Source organism: Manacus vitellinus, unplaced genomic scaffold, assembly GCF_001715985.3.
Source record: "Manacus vitellinus isolate BGI_N305 unplaced genomic scaffold, ASM171598v3 scaffold_25_pilon, whole genome shotgun sequence".
NCBI classification, from domain to species: domain Eukaryota; kingdom Metazoa; phylum Chordata; class Aves; order Passeriformes; family Pipridae; genus Manacus; species Manacus vitellinus.
The window spans coordinates 290,195-305,543 of NW_021939882.1; the positions used below are offsets into that span (position 1 = coordinate 290,195).

Consider the following 15,349-nt stretch of genomic DNA (forward strand, 5'->3'; position numbering starts at 1 on the left):
GATGAGGAGAGCCCTAATAACTCTACCATCTCCTTGAGTGTTATGTGATGCTCCTGCTGTTGTTAAGGACAGAGCAGCAGCACTTGACGAGACCTTCTAACAAAGTGCTTTGGAAGCCCCTTACAAAGTTCTCCCAGGCTGACAGGCATTTTAGTGAAGTCCTCTGCTTTTTGCCCTCTTACATGTATTTTCTCTGTGGAGTTGCTCTATGAGAATCTTTTTCTTTGTTGTTATGAGAAATAGTAGCAGGAGAAAAGGAATGTTTTTATTCCAAACTGATTTGTAGACCTTTCAAACAAAGGTGATGTGGGCATCCTGGAGCTAGGGGCTGTGCCATGGCTCTGCTCAGATAACTCAGCTGGAATCTCCTCCCATATTGGAGAGCTCTCTGCCAAGGCAGTACTCTTCTGGCACTCTTTCATGGGTCTCCAAACCAGCCAGAGTCCATGCAAGCACATTTGGTGTAAATGCCAAAAGATTCAGGTCCTATTTCACAACGAGCAGCGACTGACCCTTTTCTCTTGTATTTTCTCTTAAACCAGGAAGTTCTGAGTCCTTTAACCATTTAACCATCTGGTTGCAGCCTAGACTAGAGAAATTTGAAAGGATCAACCCCAACATTAGCCCATTTCTAATTAGCCTCGTTGCCATAGTGACTTGGAGGGGGTTTATTATCAGCAGCATGATAAACTGATGGAACTGTGCAACTTCTTTTGCAGCTGGGGAACGTAAAAAGTGAAACCCGCATTGAATCATGTTTGCAGGGCTGACATTCAAATCACAGTCATTGTGTGCTCAGAAGAAATGACTGTCACTCATACAGAGTGTTTCACTTTAGGAGGAAGATGGGGGGTGCAAAGAAAGAAAAAGGAAAGAGGAAAAAACAACCTATCTGAGACATTAAGATGAATATTAAAATGCATAGGTGCAAAAGAAATTCAGATATCTTATTTAAACTAGAAAAAAGAGTACAGGAGTAACTGACCCTGAAGCAGTCAGTACTGGATGTGGATTCTGCCTCCTTTATTTTCATATACAGAAGAACTGGGATATTCCCAAGGACTTTCTTATGAGGAACATGGAAATGTACAGAAAGTGGCTTCCATCCTTTATTGATATTTCCTTTTTACTACAAGGAATTGAAATGTGTGTGTTTTCGATCCTGAATGTTGTCATGGTTACAGGACTACTTGGATGCTGCCTTTTGCACCCAACCACGGCTGCCCCTGGGAGCAGTTTGGGGCTGGGGATGGTGGGGTCCACCCAGATCACCATGGGGGCTGGCTGGAAACAGCATGACCTGGAGCAGGGATTCCTTGGGATGGATTTTAGTCACAGGAGGAGGGATGGAAATTGTGTGATCACACTCCTACTACTCATACAAATGCCTACTAGGCAATGCTGCTGAAGTACCTGCTCATTCCCAATGTGTATCCAGCCTTGAATATTTCTGCCCAAGCTACTCTTTCACCTTGTGGTTTGACTAAAAGCCTTGTTCCTATGAATCTTAAGACCAAGGGCTTTTTTTTTTCAGCATAGACTTCACTTTAAGCTGTAGTCCACAATATTATACAAAGCAAAGCTGCATGAAGGAGAAAACACTGGTGCCAATCTCCATAATGTCAGTTCTGTTTGTGCATCTCATGGAGAATCTCATGTCTGCCTGCAAGACATCATGTGGTAGACGCACTGTAGAAGCTGTTGACTTTTCACTGAAAAATGGCAAATGAAATATTTTTGGCTGAACTCCTCCCTGCCCATCTTTTTTTCCAGGGTTTTAACCAGGGTTTTTTCAGATTTCCAAACCTATAGAAAGGAAACACTAGGAAGAAAATTATTTTCTATGAAATGCAGACAAACAGAAAACACCAATTTTCTGAGAGAATTTTTCAGTGAAAGGTTGCAATTTTCTGTCAAAGGCATCTTTAGTTTTTTGCCAATTGTATAAAATGTCGTATCTTAGGTCTTGCAGCACTTTACCCCACACAGAGTGCAAATGGAGACTCATAGGATATTAAACTTTTTGTTTGTTTATTCCACCCAGAAGTGGTTTTAAAGGACCTTTGTGAACAAAAGACAGTGCTGTAGGTTGGAAAACAAGCAGATTTGTGCCTTTTCGCAGTAAGCTGATACATGGCCTTGTACATATGAGTGTCTGAAGTGCTTTCTCTCCTTTTACTATAGACTGTCAAGTTGTTTGAATGTAGGTGTCTGTACCAAACCCAGTACAGTGTATGCTCTGCAGATATACTTGTGTTCATGATGATCTGAGATGGAGGGGGTGGGGGAGGAAATCATAAATGAACATGGGGGGGAAAAGAATGTACAAACCAGTATTTTCTGGACACTGAGGTTTGAAACAGTGGGGTTAGTCAGTGAATACACACTAATACCAAATCTCAACTCACCACCTGAAGTAGGAAAGCTGTGGGTGGAAGTAGATGGGAACAAGTGGAGTGCCCGGTTTTGATGGACAGGCTTAAATATGACTGTAAAATCTACAGACAGCAGCAGTGCCACAGTTGAGCCTCCCACTCCTAACTCACCTTGCCTAAGGTTACAGGCTTGTCTGAGTGCCTTGTAATTTACTGGTGCTCAGGTATGGATGGGCCAGATTCCCTTATCACCTGCTCTGCTTTGATGTTGAAAGAGAATTGTCTAGTAACTGGGGACAGAGATTTGTCACAGTCAGTTAGAGAAAAAATCCACATCTGATTAGGACTAAACAAGCAGATGTCCTGAATTCCTTTCCAAAAGGAACATAGGACCCTCGATAAATGTTTTGTGGGGAAGAGGCTTTGCCCTGCTGGATAACCCTGCAGGGGCTCTGTAGAAGCAGGTGACAGGGTGAGCACTGTTCACTACCAGGGATACCTTTGCACTCTGGCTCTTCCCATCGCAGCTGCAGCCCCAGGCTGAGTGGTTTTTCTCCATCTCTACATGCTGGGGGACACTTGTGGAGGTAGCAGGTTGGCATGTGGCCATGGATGTCAGGGATCCATTTCCATCCCTGCTGCTACCAAGGCTTTGAGCATAGATGGATCTTGGGCCAACTGCTCCTGTCCTGGAGCTGCCTTCATGCACCTCCCTGTGTGAAAGGAGTTTTGCTGCAGGGGGTTGTTACAGTGCAGGGATCAGTGAGGAGGGCAAGGGGACATAAGTGATCGGTTGCTTTCGCAGAGAATTGAAAGCGCGTCAGAAATAGAGGCAGTATTTACATCGAGAGTCTTTTTGCTTCTTCTCCACCTGGTGAGCCTGGGAGTTACAGGAGACTGTCACATGGTGGAGAATTAACAATTCTGATGAGAGACGATGCCAATTTGAATTGCTTATTTGGAGGCCAGGGTAGGAGGGGTGTCCATTACCGTGTCTCAGGGATTTCCTGTGCCTGCTCCCGGATCACTGTTAAAGGCACAAAACAGCTGAAGAAATGGGTTCAAAGTGCAGATACTGGTGTATGACACCCAAAAGACCTACATTATTTTTTTTTTTCTTGAGCTAACCTTATGGCAAAGTGCTATCAGACCAGCTTACACTGCTCGTGCAGTGTGTGGGGCTGCTGGTGAGACAGCAATGAGGACATAGCAATGAGGACAGCAGCAACTGCAAGCCACTTTATTGGAAGGCTATGGCTTGCATGACTACGAGGAAGCAGCTCCTGTGAGGGTGCATCCCCATCTTCATTGCTGCTGACAAATAAGCTGCCATAGGAGAAAACACAGAAGCTGAGCTTTGTACTGAAGAGCATCAGCCTCAGAGAACTCTTGATTCCCCATATAGTCTTGCCATACATGTACACCTGACTGTGGAGAGTACTTTTGGACCACTTCTAATGACTAGTGCATTGGAAAGGGTCCCACCAAGTGGGTCCATGTCTTCAGTCCTCAAAGCCCTGCTTCCTGAAATTATCACAACTGCCTGGGGGATTTTTATATGCAATTCCCATTAATTAAAATTAACAAATACCAGTGGGCATCTAAATTCCCTTTGTGATTTTTGATTACTAAACCAGCATTCTCTGCCAGAGAGAGAGGTCTGTTCAGTATCTCTCTCTTGAGTTCAAATTTTCCCTTGGGTTTGCTCACACATTCCTTACAAGAGACTGAAGATTTCTCTGGAACAACCCCCGCTCTTTTATAGTGCTGCAGTCACACAAAATAAATATGAAGTGAGCTGATTATATTCCAGGAGCTATGAGATACCACGTGTCAGATCCAAAGTGAACTGACCTTTCCACTCCCAGGTGGACAGCTCTGACCTTTTGTGATGCTGATGAGAAATGTGGAAGAAATCATGATTAGGGGAAAATCGTGCTTTATTAACATAGGCAGAGCACAAAGAACTCATCATCTAAAGACCTGTCTCTGGGTGGTGGGACACGAGAAAGAAAACCAAGATGTGTGTCCGTGTTGTATGCTCATTATAGCACTAATGGGAACAGGACAGCAGAGCTGAGGGGACAGCAGAGGTGTGTGATGGGGAATTATGCTTTGCTGTAGAGGCTTTCTTGCAGTGACAGTTATAGCAACAGCAGACCAGGATCCTACTGGCTCAAAGCCTCTTTATAATGTCATTTTGAAGAAGTTATTATTTGACAGAGGAAGGCAGGAAGTCCTGGTACCTGCAGTAACACCCAGTTGAGTCTGGTAGGTTTTGCCTTGCTACAAGATACCAAGGAGCTGTTAATGAATAGGGACACTTTCTGAGGGCATCTGTTTTTGTCACGGTAACTGTGAGGCACAGACACTCCACTTTGCAGGTTTGGGGGGAGGAGGGGAGCAAGAAGGATTTTTCTTGTACAGCAAACATAGCTTCAGAAAGTGAGGAGGTTGGTGGGAGGGGAGAAAGGGTGGGGGGAAAGCAAGCAAGCACATATTATATTCCAACTGTTTCCACGGTGACATTTCATAATCACAACTCTTGGGAGAAAACACTTCATTGCAAAGCTGGAGGAGGGAGGACAGCTTTGTGGATGCAGCCAGAGAGGGATAGCTCTCCCAGCACCTGTGGCTCATCGTCCAGAGGACTTGAAAGCAGGGGCCAGCTAAACTTGTGAGGCTGTAGCACAAACCCTGGGCAAGGAGTTTAAATGCAAAGCAGTTATCATCATCTCTGTCCTTTTATTTCAAGGATGAACATTTATAAATAAATGTGATATCATCACACTAAATGGGAAGTCTAAATATCTACTCTTTCTTGGCAGGAAGAAGGAAAAGAGAGATATATGTAAAAAAGAACCCACAAGATGCACATAGCAAAGCATAGGCAAAAAACTGAAAGCAGCCTGTAGTTAATGAATTAGGTCACCAGGTCTTTGCATTCCACATTGTCTTTCCTTTTACCCCCAGTCCTGGAGTTATAGCATGCAAGTGAGCTCCAAGCAGATCAAAACCTCCCTTTTTCATCCCTAGGGCTGGCTGCACAGTGCCCAGAAGAAGCCAGTGCTTTGCTAGCAGTGAGTCTCACAAATCAATCGGTGGCATGTTATTCATTTTACAAAGCACCATTTTCACCTGAATCACTTCCAAATGTCTGTGGTTCCCTGTGTTGTTTTAGGCAGTGTACCACTTGTCATCGTGCTGCTACAGATGGCAATAGCTCTTGGGGGCTTTCCTACGAGACGTAGGCAGGGGAGGCAAGGGCTGTGACAAGTACATGAGGTTTTCATGGTTGGGGACTTTCCTTCAGTTCCTGCAGCAGAAAGCCACACCGTGGGTTTCGGTCCCAACCCTCTTGCAGTACCTGTGAGTTTAGGCAAATTCCTTCCACCACCAGTCTCTCAGATGGGATAAGTATTCTTTTTCTTATATCATTGATCACTAATAGCTGGATAATCAAATTTTTCTGTGGGCAAGGTGACACGAGGCTGTAGGTTGATTGTGCTGCTTCTCAGAGCTTAACAGGAGTTTAGATTCCTTGAATAACATGACTCAGTGCAGTTGCCCAGTGGTCCTAGACTGCATCCAAAGCAAGTGTACAGAGATGTATATGATTTTTAAAGCAATTACTGCATCTTTATATTCCTGAAAAAAAAATTCTCATTTGCACACTTTTTTTTTTTTTTTGACTGAAACTCCTCAGCTCTGTGCCCTTTCTGTAGGACTGCATGGAGCTGCTAATGATCTGCTCTCTTGTGATTCCCACTCGCTCTAATTGCAGACATTGTTACACTGGGTTGCAAACTTTGTGGTGTGCCAGGTGACAGGGTGTTTGTGTGCTGCTCTTTCTGTCTTGATCCATTGTTGGGAGTACAAAGGAAGTCTGGCCTTGTGTTTGTAATACAGCACTGATCTCTGCTTGTGATGTACAGAAAGTCTCGGGCAAAAACCTTGAGGAGTACAGAAAGTCTCTAAATATGGGACATCTCCAGAAACACTTGGTGTAACAGGGCCTGTATCATCTTTGTAATTTCTCCCTTCCATCCTGGAAAACAGGATGATTTTTTAAAAAAATACATTAGTCTCATATTATATCCTTACCTCTCTGTCATTTCTGTGGTGCCTAAAGGATGAAGAAGAGAAATTATAGATAACCTACAGATCCTCATGCACCCACTGAGCTTTATAGCTCTTGGTCCAAATAGAGCAGCCTAAGTGACAGCTGAGCTGAAGACCTTGCTATTGAGTGTCAGCAAGAGGCAGTTCCCCTGCACCAGCCTGTTACACAGAGGAGAGCTCCTGCTGCTCCCCTTCCCCTTTCAGTAACCCATCTGTGGAGCTGGCAGCAATGTCCTCAGGCAAGTCATGGTGATTGGCCATGCCATGGAGGGCTTGGGTGCTCTGACAGAGAAGTGAAAAGATGGGACATCCCACTGCTATGGACCTCTGGCACACATTTGTAGAAAATGACTTGGTAGAACTTAAAAAACTCTTTTTGGAGCTATAGACAAGGATAAAAGGTGCACCCAATGGAGTGCCTCTGGACTAGGCAGTGCTTTGACCACTGGGTCTCTTCATTCCCCATTCAACTCCTTTCAGCTGATTGGCTCCAGTCTTTCCATTCTCCTCTCTCCAGCTCTAATGATTTTCTGTGTCCCATCCTGAAGCCTTTCTATTTCTCCTCAGTAGTTTCTCCAAGAATGGATGTGTGGCTGATGACTGTTTATTCAGAAACTCTGCAGATCTCATTTTATTCCTCTTCTAAGCTGAAACCAAAAGCATTTTGCTTTCACATTCTTTCAGAATTTAAACAGTGTTTCATGTGAAATTACATAATGGTATTTCATATTGCAATGAATTTTTCTTCCTACAGTGTTTTGAGGGAGTTCAGGTCATTCTTGCAGGGTCCACATGTGCAAATCTCCCTCTCTGAAGACTTTTCAGAGGTGTCTATCTCTGCTGAGTTATTAGCCCTTGTGAAATCCAATCCATTTAATACATACAGACTGCAAATGTGCTACAGACTGTTGTGTGTGATAGTCAGGCAGGGTGGGATTTCATGTGACTCGATCCAACACAGAAATTGCCATTTCCCTCTGAGATAGAGCACGGGTAGAAATTAAAGAATGAGGAGAAGTGACATGAATATCTGTATTGATTGCAGAAATTGGTGACAGAATGACACTGATAATTCTGGTGATTTTTCAAGTTTTCTCCTTTGTGCACAGACTTCCCCCTTCCCAGCTGGTAGCTGGCAGCCTGCTCCAGTAGGATGTGATGTAAGGACTGGAAATTGATACTTCTTTTCTTGACTCAGATACTCCAGTTCAAAACTTTGAGTCCTTTGACTATTGGAAAGGCCAAGATCAGCCACCCTAAAGCTCAGCCCACGTGTTTGTTTATCTCGAGTGTTAGCAAAGCAGCCTGGGAGCTGCACAGCCAGATGGCAATGATGGGATCTTTGTAAGGCTGATTGAATTGTGGCAATTGCTGCTGCTGCTGCGTTTTGGGGATTTTTTTTCTTTCTAAATCAGCAGCCTTTTTGCTTCCTCATTTCACGTTTGTTTTCTGCACATCTTGAGTTTGATGCCAGGGATTAAAAATGAGGGTTGATTCGTATATCAGTATTAAACTGCATAATCACCTCAGTCATTATTTGATTTCATCTGGAGCATTCACAATGTTTTGGGAACTTTGAGTGAAAGGAAACTTTATCATTAGATAAAACTTTAACATTAGACTGAACTATCGATAACCAGAATTTCTGACTGAGGTTGCATCCCCTGTATCTGGCTTTTCACAGTAAATAATCTCTTATCATATATTTTCAACATTTTTAAAAAATATTTATAATTTATTTATTCTTCCATTTGATGAGAAAATAATGGGACAACACAATCTGTAGCAATAATCTGGGGGGATTTATATTCTCCAAAAACAGTAGACCTACTGTAACTTTAATATATTACCAGTAATTTCTGCTTCCTCTGGCAAAGCTTAGAGAAACATAAGGTGCTTTAATAACAAACAGGGATCCACCCACAACTCTGATTTATCTTTATGACTCAGCAAAGAACGTAAACTGAGACTAGGGCACAGAGTGATTCTATAAGTAGTTATAGATCAACAATTCACCGAGGGGGAAGGAGTGCTAGCAGCATTCCATGTATGAGGAAGAGAGTGGTTTGGGGCTTGCAGATGGTTAAGTCTTCTTTCAGGGAAGTCAGTAAAGAGGTCAGCAGGGATTGATCAGAGAGATTTGTTGTGTTTTCATGAGTGCTCATGTAGGTGTTTACCCAGGCAGGGCTGTTTGCATCATTTGCTATCAGAAATGTCCCTGGTTGAGCATGTCAAGTCTGTTTGATGGAAGCAAACCCACCATCAACAGATCAGTTGGATGGTGGGACAAATAACTTTAGAAAAAAAGTTGCAGATCTGAATCTGTAGCGTGTTTGACTTGGACTGAGTGTACAGGTTACATCCTTACCTGACTTCAAGAAAGCTCCTGGTCCCATTGTGCCAAAGGCTCCCCATCCAGCTGTGCTGGGTGGCAGCAGAGTCCAGCTCGTGGGACCCCACAGCCCTCACCAGAGCAACTGTACCCTGCGGGCGCTCCCACCAGGGTACAGCTCCATTTGCCAGCTGCTGCTCATGAATTTCCAGCTGAAGGGTTCACAGTGTTTGCAGTGCCACTCTGACTGACGGGTTTATCTTCCAGTCCATTTGCTTACTTAATTATCCCAGAGTGAGAAAGAAGTTGTTTCTTATAAATATGGTAATAAGCGGATCAGGATGTCAACAGAAGCACATTCTTGTACAGTTTGTGGAAAAAGCTGACTTTCCCCAGTTTCAGTTCACATCAGGCTTCCCACATCAGCGGTCAGTAAATTAATAAACAATATCTGGTGGCCCCCAGATGTTTGGCATCAGTCAGGACCTGCTTGGAGCTGTCATCATCTTGAGTGTTGTCTCTGTCCCACAACTTTGCAATTTAGTACATACTGGAAAAGGACGAAGCCCTTAACTTCTCTGAGTTGCTTCTGGGATGTCAAAGCTTTCCATTTGACAGCTCCAGCTGCTGTATAAAGGAAAGAGGGTCCATAGACATCTCAGGCCTAACTCATTGCTGGAGGGGAAAGATTTTTCTGCCTGACACCAAATATTGCTGAGGCTATTTTTGCAAAGGGGAATCTACTAAAAATTTTCAGATTAATACAGTTTGTAAGTGCTGGTTTTCAGTGGTATAAAAAATACAAAGATTAAAGATTGAAGCAAGTGCCTGATGTTAAAATAAACAACATACACACATGGGAAAATGATGGTAAAGAGCCTGAAGTCTCCCTATTTCCACTTCAGTAGGAATTTTCTCAGTAAGGATGAGTGAAGGGCTAAAGGCTTAGCTGCAGGTCCAAAATCCCTGTGCAGGCTGAGACGTGCTTTAGAAAACAGGATGGGAGTGCAATGGGCTGCAGAGGTGCCCCTGTTCCCCCACAGCTGCTCCACATGCTGGTGAACATCCCTGAGCTGTGCCACCCGCTCCTGCTGGGCGATCCTGGAGTGTGTGTGTGAACACACAGCACATGTACACTTCCCTAACCGTGTCTATCAGTGTCATTTCGGTGTGGGTGGCACCAGTGACTGTGCATATGTTTGCTGGGTGTAGGTGTGCCGAGGGCTATCTGCACACAGGCTTCCCAGTGAGTCGGTGCTGTGAATGGAGGGAACTGTCTCACCCCTTTTCCTTCTTGATTACTTCCACATTTTCCTCACTTTGAATATCTTGAGTCTGCCCTCTCAGAGCCTGTGCTACAATCATTCCTTGAGCGTCACATTATCCAAAATAACAAAATTGAGGTGAACAAGGCAGGGAGAGAAATGCATGTCACTCCATCAGCATTCATTTATGCCAAGGCTCTGTGAAAACCATATAAGATTCTGCATTGTTTGGAGTTTATTTAGATTAATCACTATAATTACATTTTGCTCTTTATAAAAAGCCTCCTATAGAGATTGTCCAGCTAGAAAATAAAAGGAATTTTGGAAATAGTTATTTGAATAGCCTCTTTAAAGACATTCAGGAGCATCATGTAAAACACAGTGGGCACCGGGGGAAATAATTCTGCTGGGAGGTCGGATGGATGCCGAGTTCTGTTGATTTCCTCATTTTTCAAGGCTGGAGGCTTCTGCATGTGAATGAGTCCTTTGTTTTTCCAAGGCTTCTGGTACAGAAATATATCTGCTGCAACAACTGCTTATTTTCTATCCTGGAAACAAAAGCTCTGATAGCGAAGGCAGACCATGCTGCTTGGGTGGACAACTTCTTGCCATGCAAAGCAGAGCAAAGAGGAAGGTGGCAGACATCCTTCTCAGAGCCAAAATTCTCTGGCTCTAAGCAAAACCTTGGAGCAGAAATGGGTGAGAACAAAGGTTCTTGCCTGGTACAGCAAGGTCAGCCTAGACAGAACACAAGGGGAACAGTAGCTCTGACATAGTCATTTTCTTATTCTCACGTCTGGTAAAGATCTAAAGTAAATCAGCCACACTCAAGATGCCTTTATACCATTTCTTGAATTGAACTTGTTTGGCTTTTTGGTTTTTTTTAGATCTGTATTTACTTAATTCTTTACACTCAATTGCATTAATTAATCCCACAAAACCCTGTTGTATGTTCCCTGTTGACCACCAGGTGCCTGCCTGTCCCACCTATGTTTTAAAAACCCTTTGAGAAAAAAAGCAGGTTTTCAAAACACTCCACTCCCTGATATTTTCAGTTGCTCCTGATTAAGATGGTACTGTGCAACATACTTGGATTCTGTATTGAACAATTTTCATTGTTTTCTGAAACCTGCAAGGAGGAATAAGCTCCTTCAATTGTTTTTAGGAATCTAGATAATTCAGTTGTGTTCTTCTCTCAGAAGATTGGTGGATTGATCTGTGTTTCTATTGTGACTACTCTTGTGAGATTAAAGAGTTTCACCAATTTCCCAAGACTCAATTTGGGCATTAGCCAAAAGTTCAGAAGCTATATTGCTTTGATGTTGATTTAAAGAACCTTCAGAGCACACAGAGTTAATTCTGAACATCCTTATGCTAACAGACTCTGAACAAAATGTTGTTATCTATAGGGAAAAAGGAAATGAATACCTTCTTAAAATAATGATCTTATTACTACTTATCTTGTTACACTGTGGTGAGTTTCCCCTTGTTAAGCCACCTGCATTTTGAGAAGTTTATAGACAAAAGCAGCATTATTAATTAATGCGACTGTGCAAGCTTTCTGTAAGCTATTATAATATTTTATTGTTATGGCTACTATTATTGTTATCAGATGGGCTGTTTGGGAGTTTTGAAAACGTGCTAGCATCTTTCTGTTGCTCTAGTTATCCTTCAGTGCCTTCCTTCAGATTACGAATGCAGCTGTTTCTATTAAATTCTGGATGGAAAGCAACGTCCCATAAAACCTATCAGCAGGTTATTTTAGCCTCGAATCACAATTGCTTAAATTATACAAGGAGTGAAATGGAGGTCTGATGAAGGTGCTCTTATCAAGAGCAGATGTGTATTTTTTGTGCTTGAATATGACTTTGGGCTGGTCACCCAGGCAGTGAGATGGGGTCAAGGTGTCCTTTGGCCACCTTTAACTGCCCCCTGAGTGCCAAACAACTGCTCTAATGAACCTGGCACCAAGAATCATTGCCTGGTCACCTGGTAAAGGGTGGTTTGGAGAAAAGAGGAATCCATCCTAGAAGGATATTTAATTGCTTTCCATAAGGAAGATACAAGTCTTCCGGGCTCTGTTTTTTGCTCTGTAACTATACATACTGTCCTTGTAAGAGGCCACAAAGTTTCAGGCATCAGTGCAACTCCTCTCTTATGCAAGGTATAGGAACATAGTTCTGTGACCCCATACCAACTCTGGCATTTACATGAGTATTTAAGCATTTTATCATCCCAGAAGTCATAGTGAAATCCATAAAACTGTCTAGGAAGATATCAGAGATCCCAAACTCTCATTTGCAGTGGTTAAATGAAGGCCTGAGGATCTAAAGAGTAGTATTATCCCTGTACCTTAAGGTTATCACAGAGTCACAGAATATGTTGAGTTGGAAGGGACCCACAAGGATCTTCGAGTCGAGCTCTTAGCCCTGCACAGGACCATCCCCAAGAGTCACACCATGTGCCTGAGAATATCATGTCACACCTGGGCCCTGTGGCCAACAGTGAACATCTCCTGCAGATTTTGCAGGCTTGGTCACATCCCATTTTGGTTATCCAGTGGTCATGTGTCCAGCTCTTCCTTATGCAGGGGCAAGTCTTGACCTTTAAATGTTAGTCACCACTCTTTGGTGTTATTCCAATTTAACCAAATGCTTTTGGAGATGGAGAGTGGTGACCAGGGCAAGGGACCCTACACCAAACCAGAACATAGGCCATCCAAGTTCTATTTCTAATTCTGCCCCAAACAGCCCTCTTGCTTTCCATTTCCTCTTTGGTATGTAGCCCTTGAGTGTATCAAATCAGAATCCCTGGGCTTGGACATGAGCATTCATGTTCTGGTACGATTTGACCCCAAGTTTGGTTTGGGACTTCGGAGGGGAACAGGTCAATTTTCTTTCTGAGATGGCTGTGGCTCTGTATTTACTACAGTTCTTCCTCAAAAATTTCTATACAACAACTTGTGCCTAAGAGCTGTTTCTTGTTGTTTCTAATTTTATTGTTTATCTCCCCTCCTTTCTTTTTTTGAGCAAAGCTTCTTATGGTCAAATAAACTCCAACCTCACTAGAACTGCCACAAAACAGCTCTTGCAATGATCCAGGCTAAAATAACCCCCTAATTTCAGAAGCCTGCCCTATGTGATGGTGCTGGTGAGCACAGATTCCTCCACATCAAGCACAGAGGTGAAAAGCCTCATAGATTAACAGCAGGCAAGAGAAATCAGTGAAAAAAATGATGAGGGGTGGGGGAGTTTCCTTTTTTAATCCTTTGGGTTCTCTTGTTTGTTGCTCTGAAATCCTTCCTCCCCGGGCACGTTTGCAGGATACGACCCTCTTTGTTATCCTAATGAGCCGGCTGTAGAGAGTGATGGGTTCAGCTCCTGGACTCAGGAGTGAGAACCCAGGTTGGGAAGCGATGGATCAGAGGCAGAGGAGTTTCATCCCTTTCTCTAGAGGAGTTTGCCACCTACTGATTCACAGGTTCCTTTTAGCTTCTGCCAAGAGAAGTTGAGGGGGAAAGCGGGGAATTTAGGGGTAGGTGGGGATTGCCCTTAGAGATCTCAGTCAGGACCCCCGGCGGGAATAGCCGAGGTTAGGGGGGATGCGATACCCAGCTGTTGAGCTCCTGCTGGGAGAAGGGGAAAGAGCTGGTTGGAAGCGCCTGGTGTGTGCGTGTGCGTGTGTGTTGTGTGTGGCGGGGGAGGGATGTGGATGAGGAGCGGGCTCTCTTTCTTTCTCTCGGGGCTCAGTTAATCCTGCTGCCAGGCGGTGTTCAGCGGCAGTCTCAGCGCTGGATTCTGAGCCAGGGAGACGCGCATCCCGAAGGCGCAGCGGAGGGCAGGCGAGAGAGGCAGCTAAAGAGAGCAGAGCGGGGGAAAAATCAAATCTATGCTTGGAACTGGGCTTCTTTTTCGCCAATGCAAAAGGGAATATGCAGCACATTTTTGCCTTCTTCTGCACCAGTTTCCTAGGGGCGGTGTTAGGGGCCAATTTCCCCAACAATATTCAAATAGGTGAGTGTGGGGCTGGGGATGGTGGTCCCCGATGAGTGGGTAGGGGTGGAAAGGGGGCGGTGGGGGCGAGCTGACCCATTCATGTGCTTGCAAAGGCAAAATGCGCGTGTATGTGTGTGTGAGAGAGCGAGGGAGTGAACTGCGAGGGCTGGATGTGCGCGTTGGTACCAGCTTTGCCGGAGCAGAGATGGATCAATTTGGCTTTGGGGGGAGGGGAAGATTGGGAATAAATGCCTGCACACACACCAACACAGAGGGAGAAAAGTGCTTCTGAAATGGAGGAACTATGGAAAAAATATCTGTTTCTTGCTCTGAGAAATGTCTGTGCTGCCATTGTGTGTTGCTGCATTTGCAAAATCGGCGGTTGCATGATACGTTTTTGTGAGGATGCCCTCATCTGTAGGTAACTGGGACGAGAGGTAACAAACAGACGCTCTTCCTTGTTGTTGCTAAAGAATAAGGGCAAAGCTACTGGAGGAGGATTTTACATTGAAGTCTCTTTCCGTTTCATGCCACTTGCTTCCCCTGCACACCAGCAGTGCCTGTTTGATTCCTTTCTCCCTTCCTGTAACTTCTCAGTGATCCTCTCCTTCCCTCCCCAGGTTTATTATTACTCTCCCGTTGATCTTTATTGGTGATGGTTTGTAACCTAGCCCCAAATTCCCTCCCCTTGCATGCCCATTTTCTTTCACACCTCCCTTCTCTTTACAATGCCAATCAATTGCTAATCCACCAAGTTCAGGCAACTCCTGCCTGAGTCCAGCTGCACAATCGGTGCTTTTATCGCTGTTGATGCTGCATCTTTGTCTCCCTCCCTTCCTGTCTCCCCTTTACCCCAAATTTGTGCAACATCCTGGATGTTTTTCCTTTTCAACTAACACATGTATTAGTCTAACTTGGCTATGAGCATCTTATTCCTCTGACACTCATGATTGGGGTGTGGAGTGGGAGGAATGGGGGCGTAGGGGGGGTATTGATACACAAATAGCCCTTTCCACACAAGGAGATGCCCTCTATATTAAAGATGTGCAAAGTGACATTGATAGCAGGTCTTTGCACATTTGTTTCTTCCCCCAGTAATCTTAAGCATTCATACTTTCTGCTGCTTTATTTTAATTCTCCCTTGTTGCTAAGTGTTTTGTTTCTCTATTCCTAAAATGCCAACAGCAGTGCTCTCTTTAAATACATATAGATTACAAGACAGGCTGAATTTAATAGCATCTTTCTGGAGGCTGTGAAGGG

The 15,349-nt window shown here is 44.0% G+C and overlaps 1 protein-coding gene across 5 annotated transcripts in view; it reads left to right on the top strand.

The window, feature by feature from the left end:
• The first annotated feature begins 13,499 nt into the window (after positions 1–13,499).
• GRIA1 (glutamate ionotropic receptor AMPA type subunit 1) overlaps positions 13,500–15,349 on the top strand; it is a 119,793-nt gene continuing 117,943 nt past the window's right edge. For all 5 annotated transcript variants that reach the window (XM_018073610.1, XM_018073611.1, XM_008931798.2 and 2 more), the window contains exons 1-2: positions 13,500–13,574; positions 13,860–14,107. In XM_018073610.1, the coding sequence (XP_017929099.1) occupies positions 13,510–13,574; positions 13,860–14,107 (313 nt within the window). In that variant the 5' untranslated portion in view covers positions 13,500–13,509. The remainder of the gene's footprint in view (positions 13,575–13,859; positions 14,108–15,349) is intronic.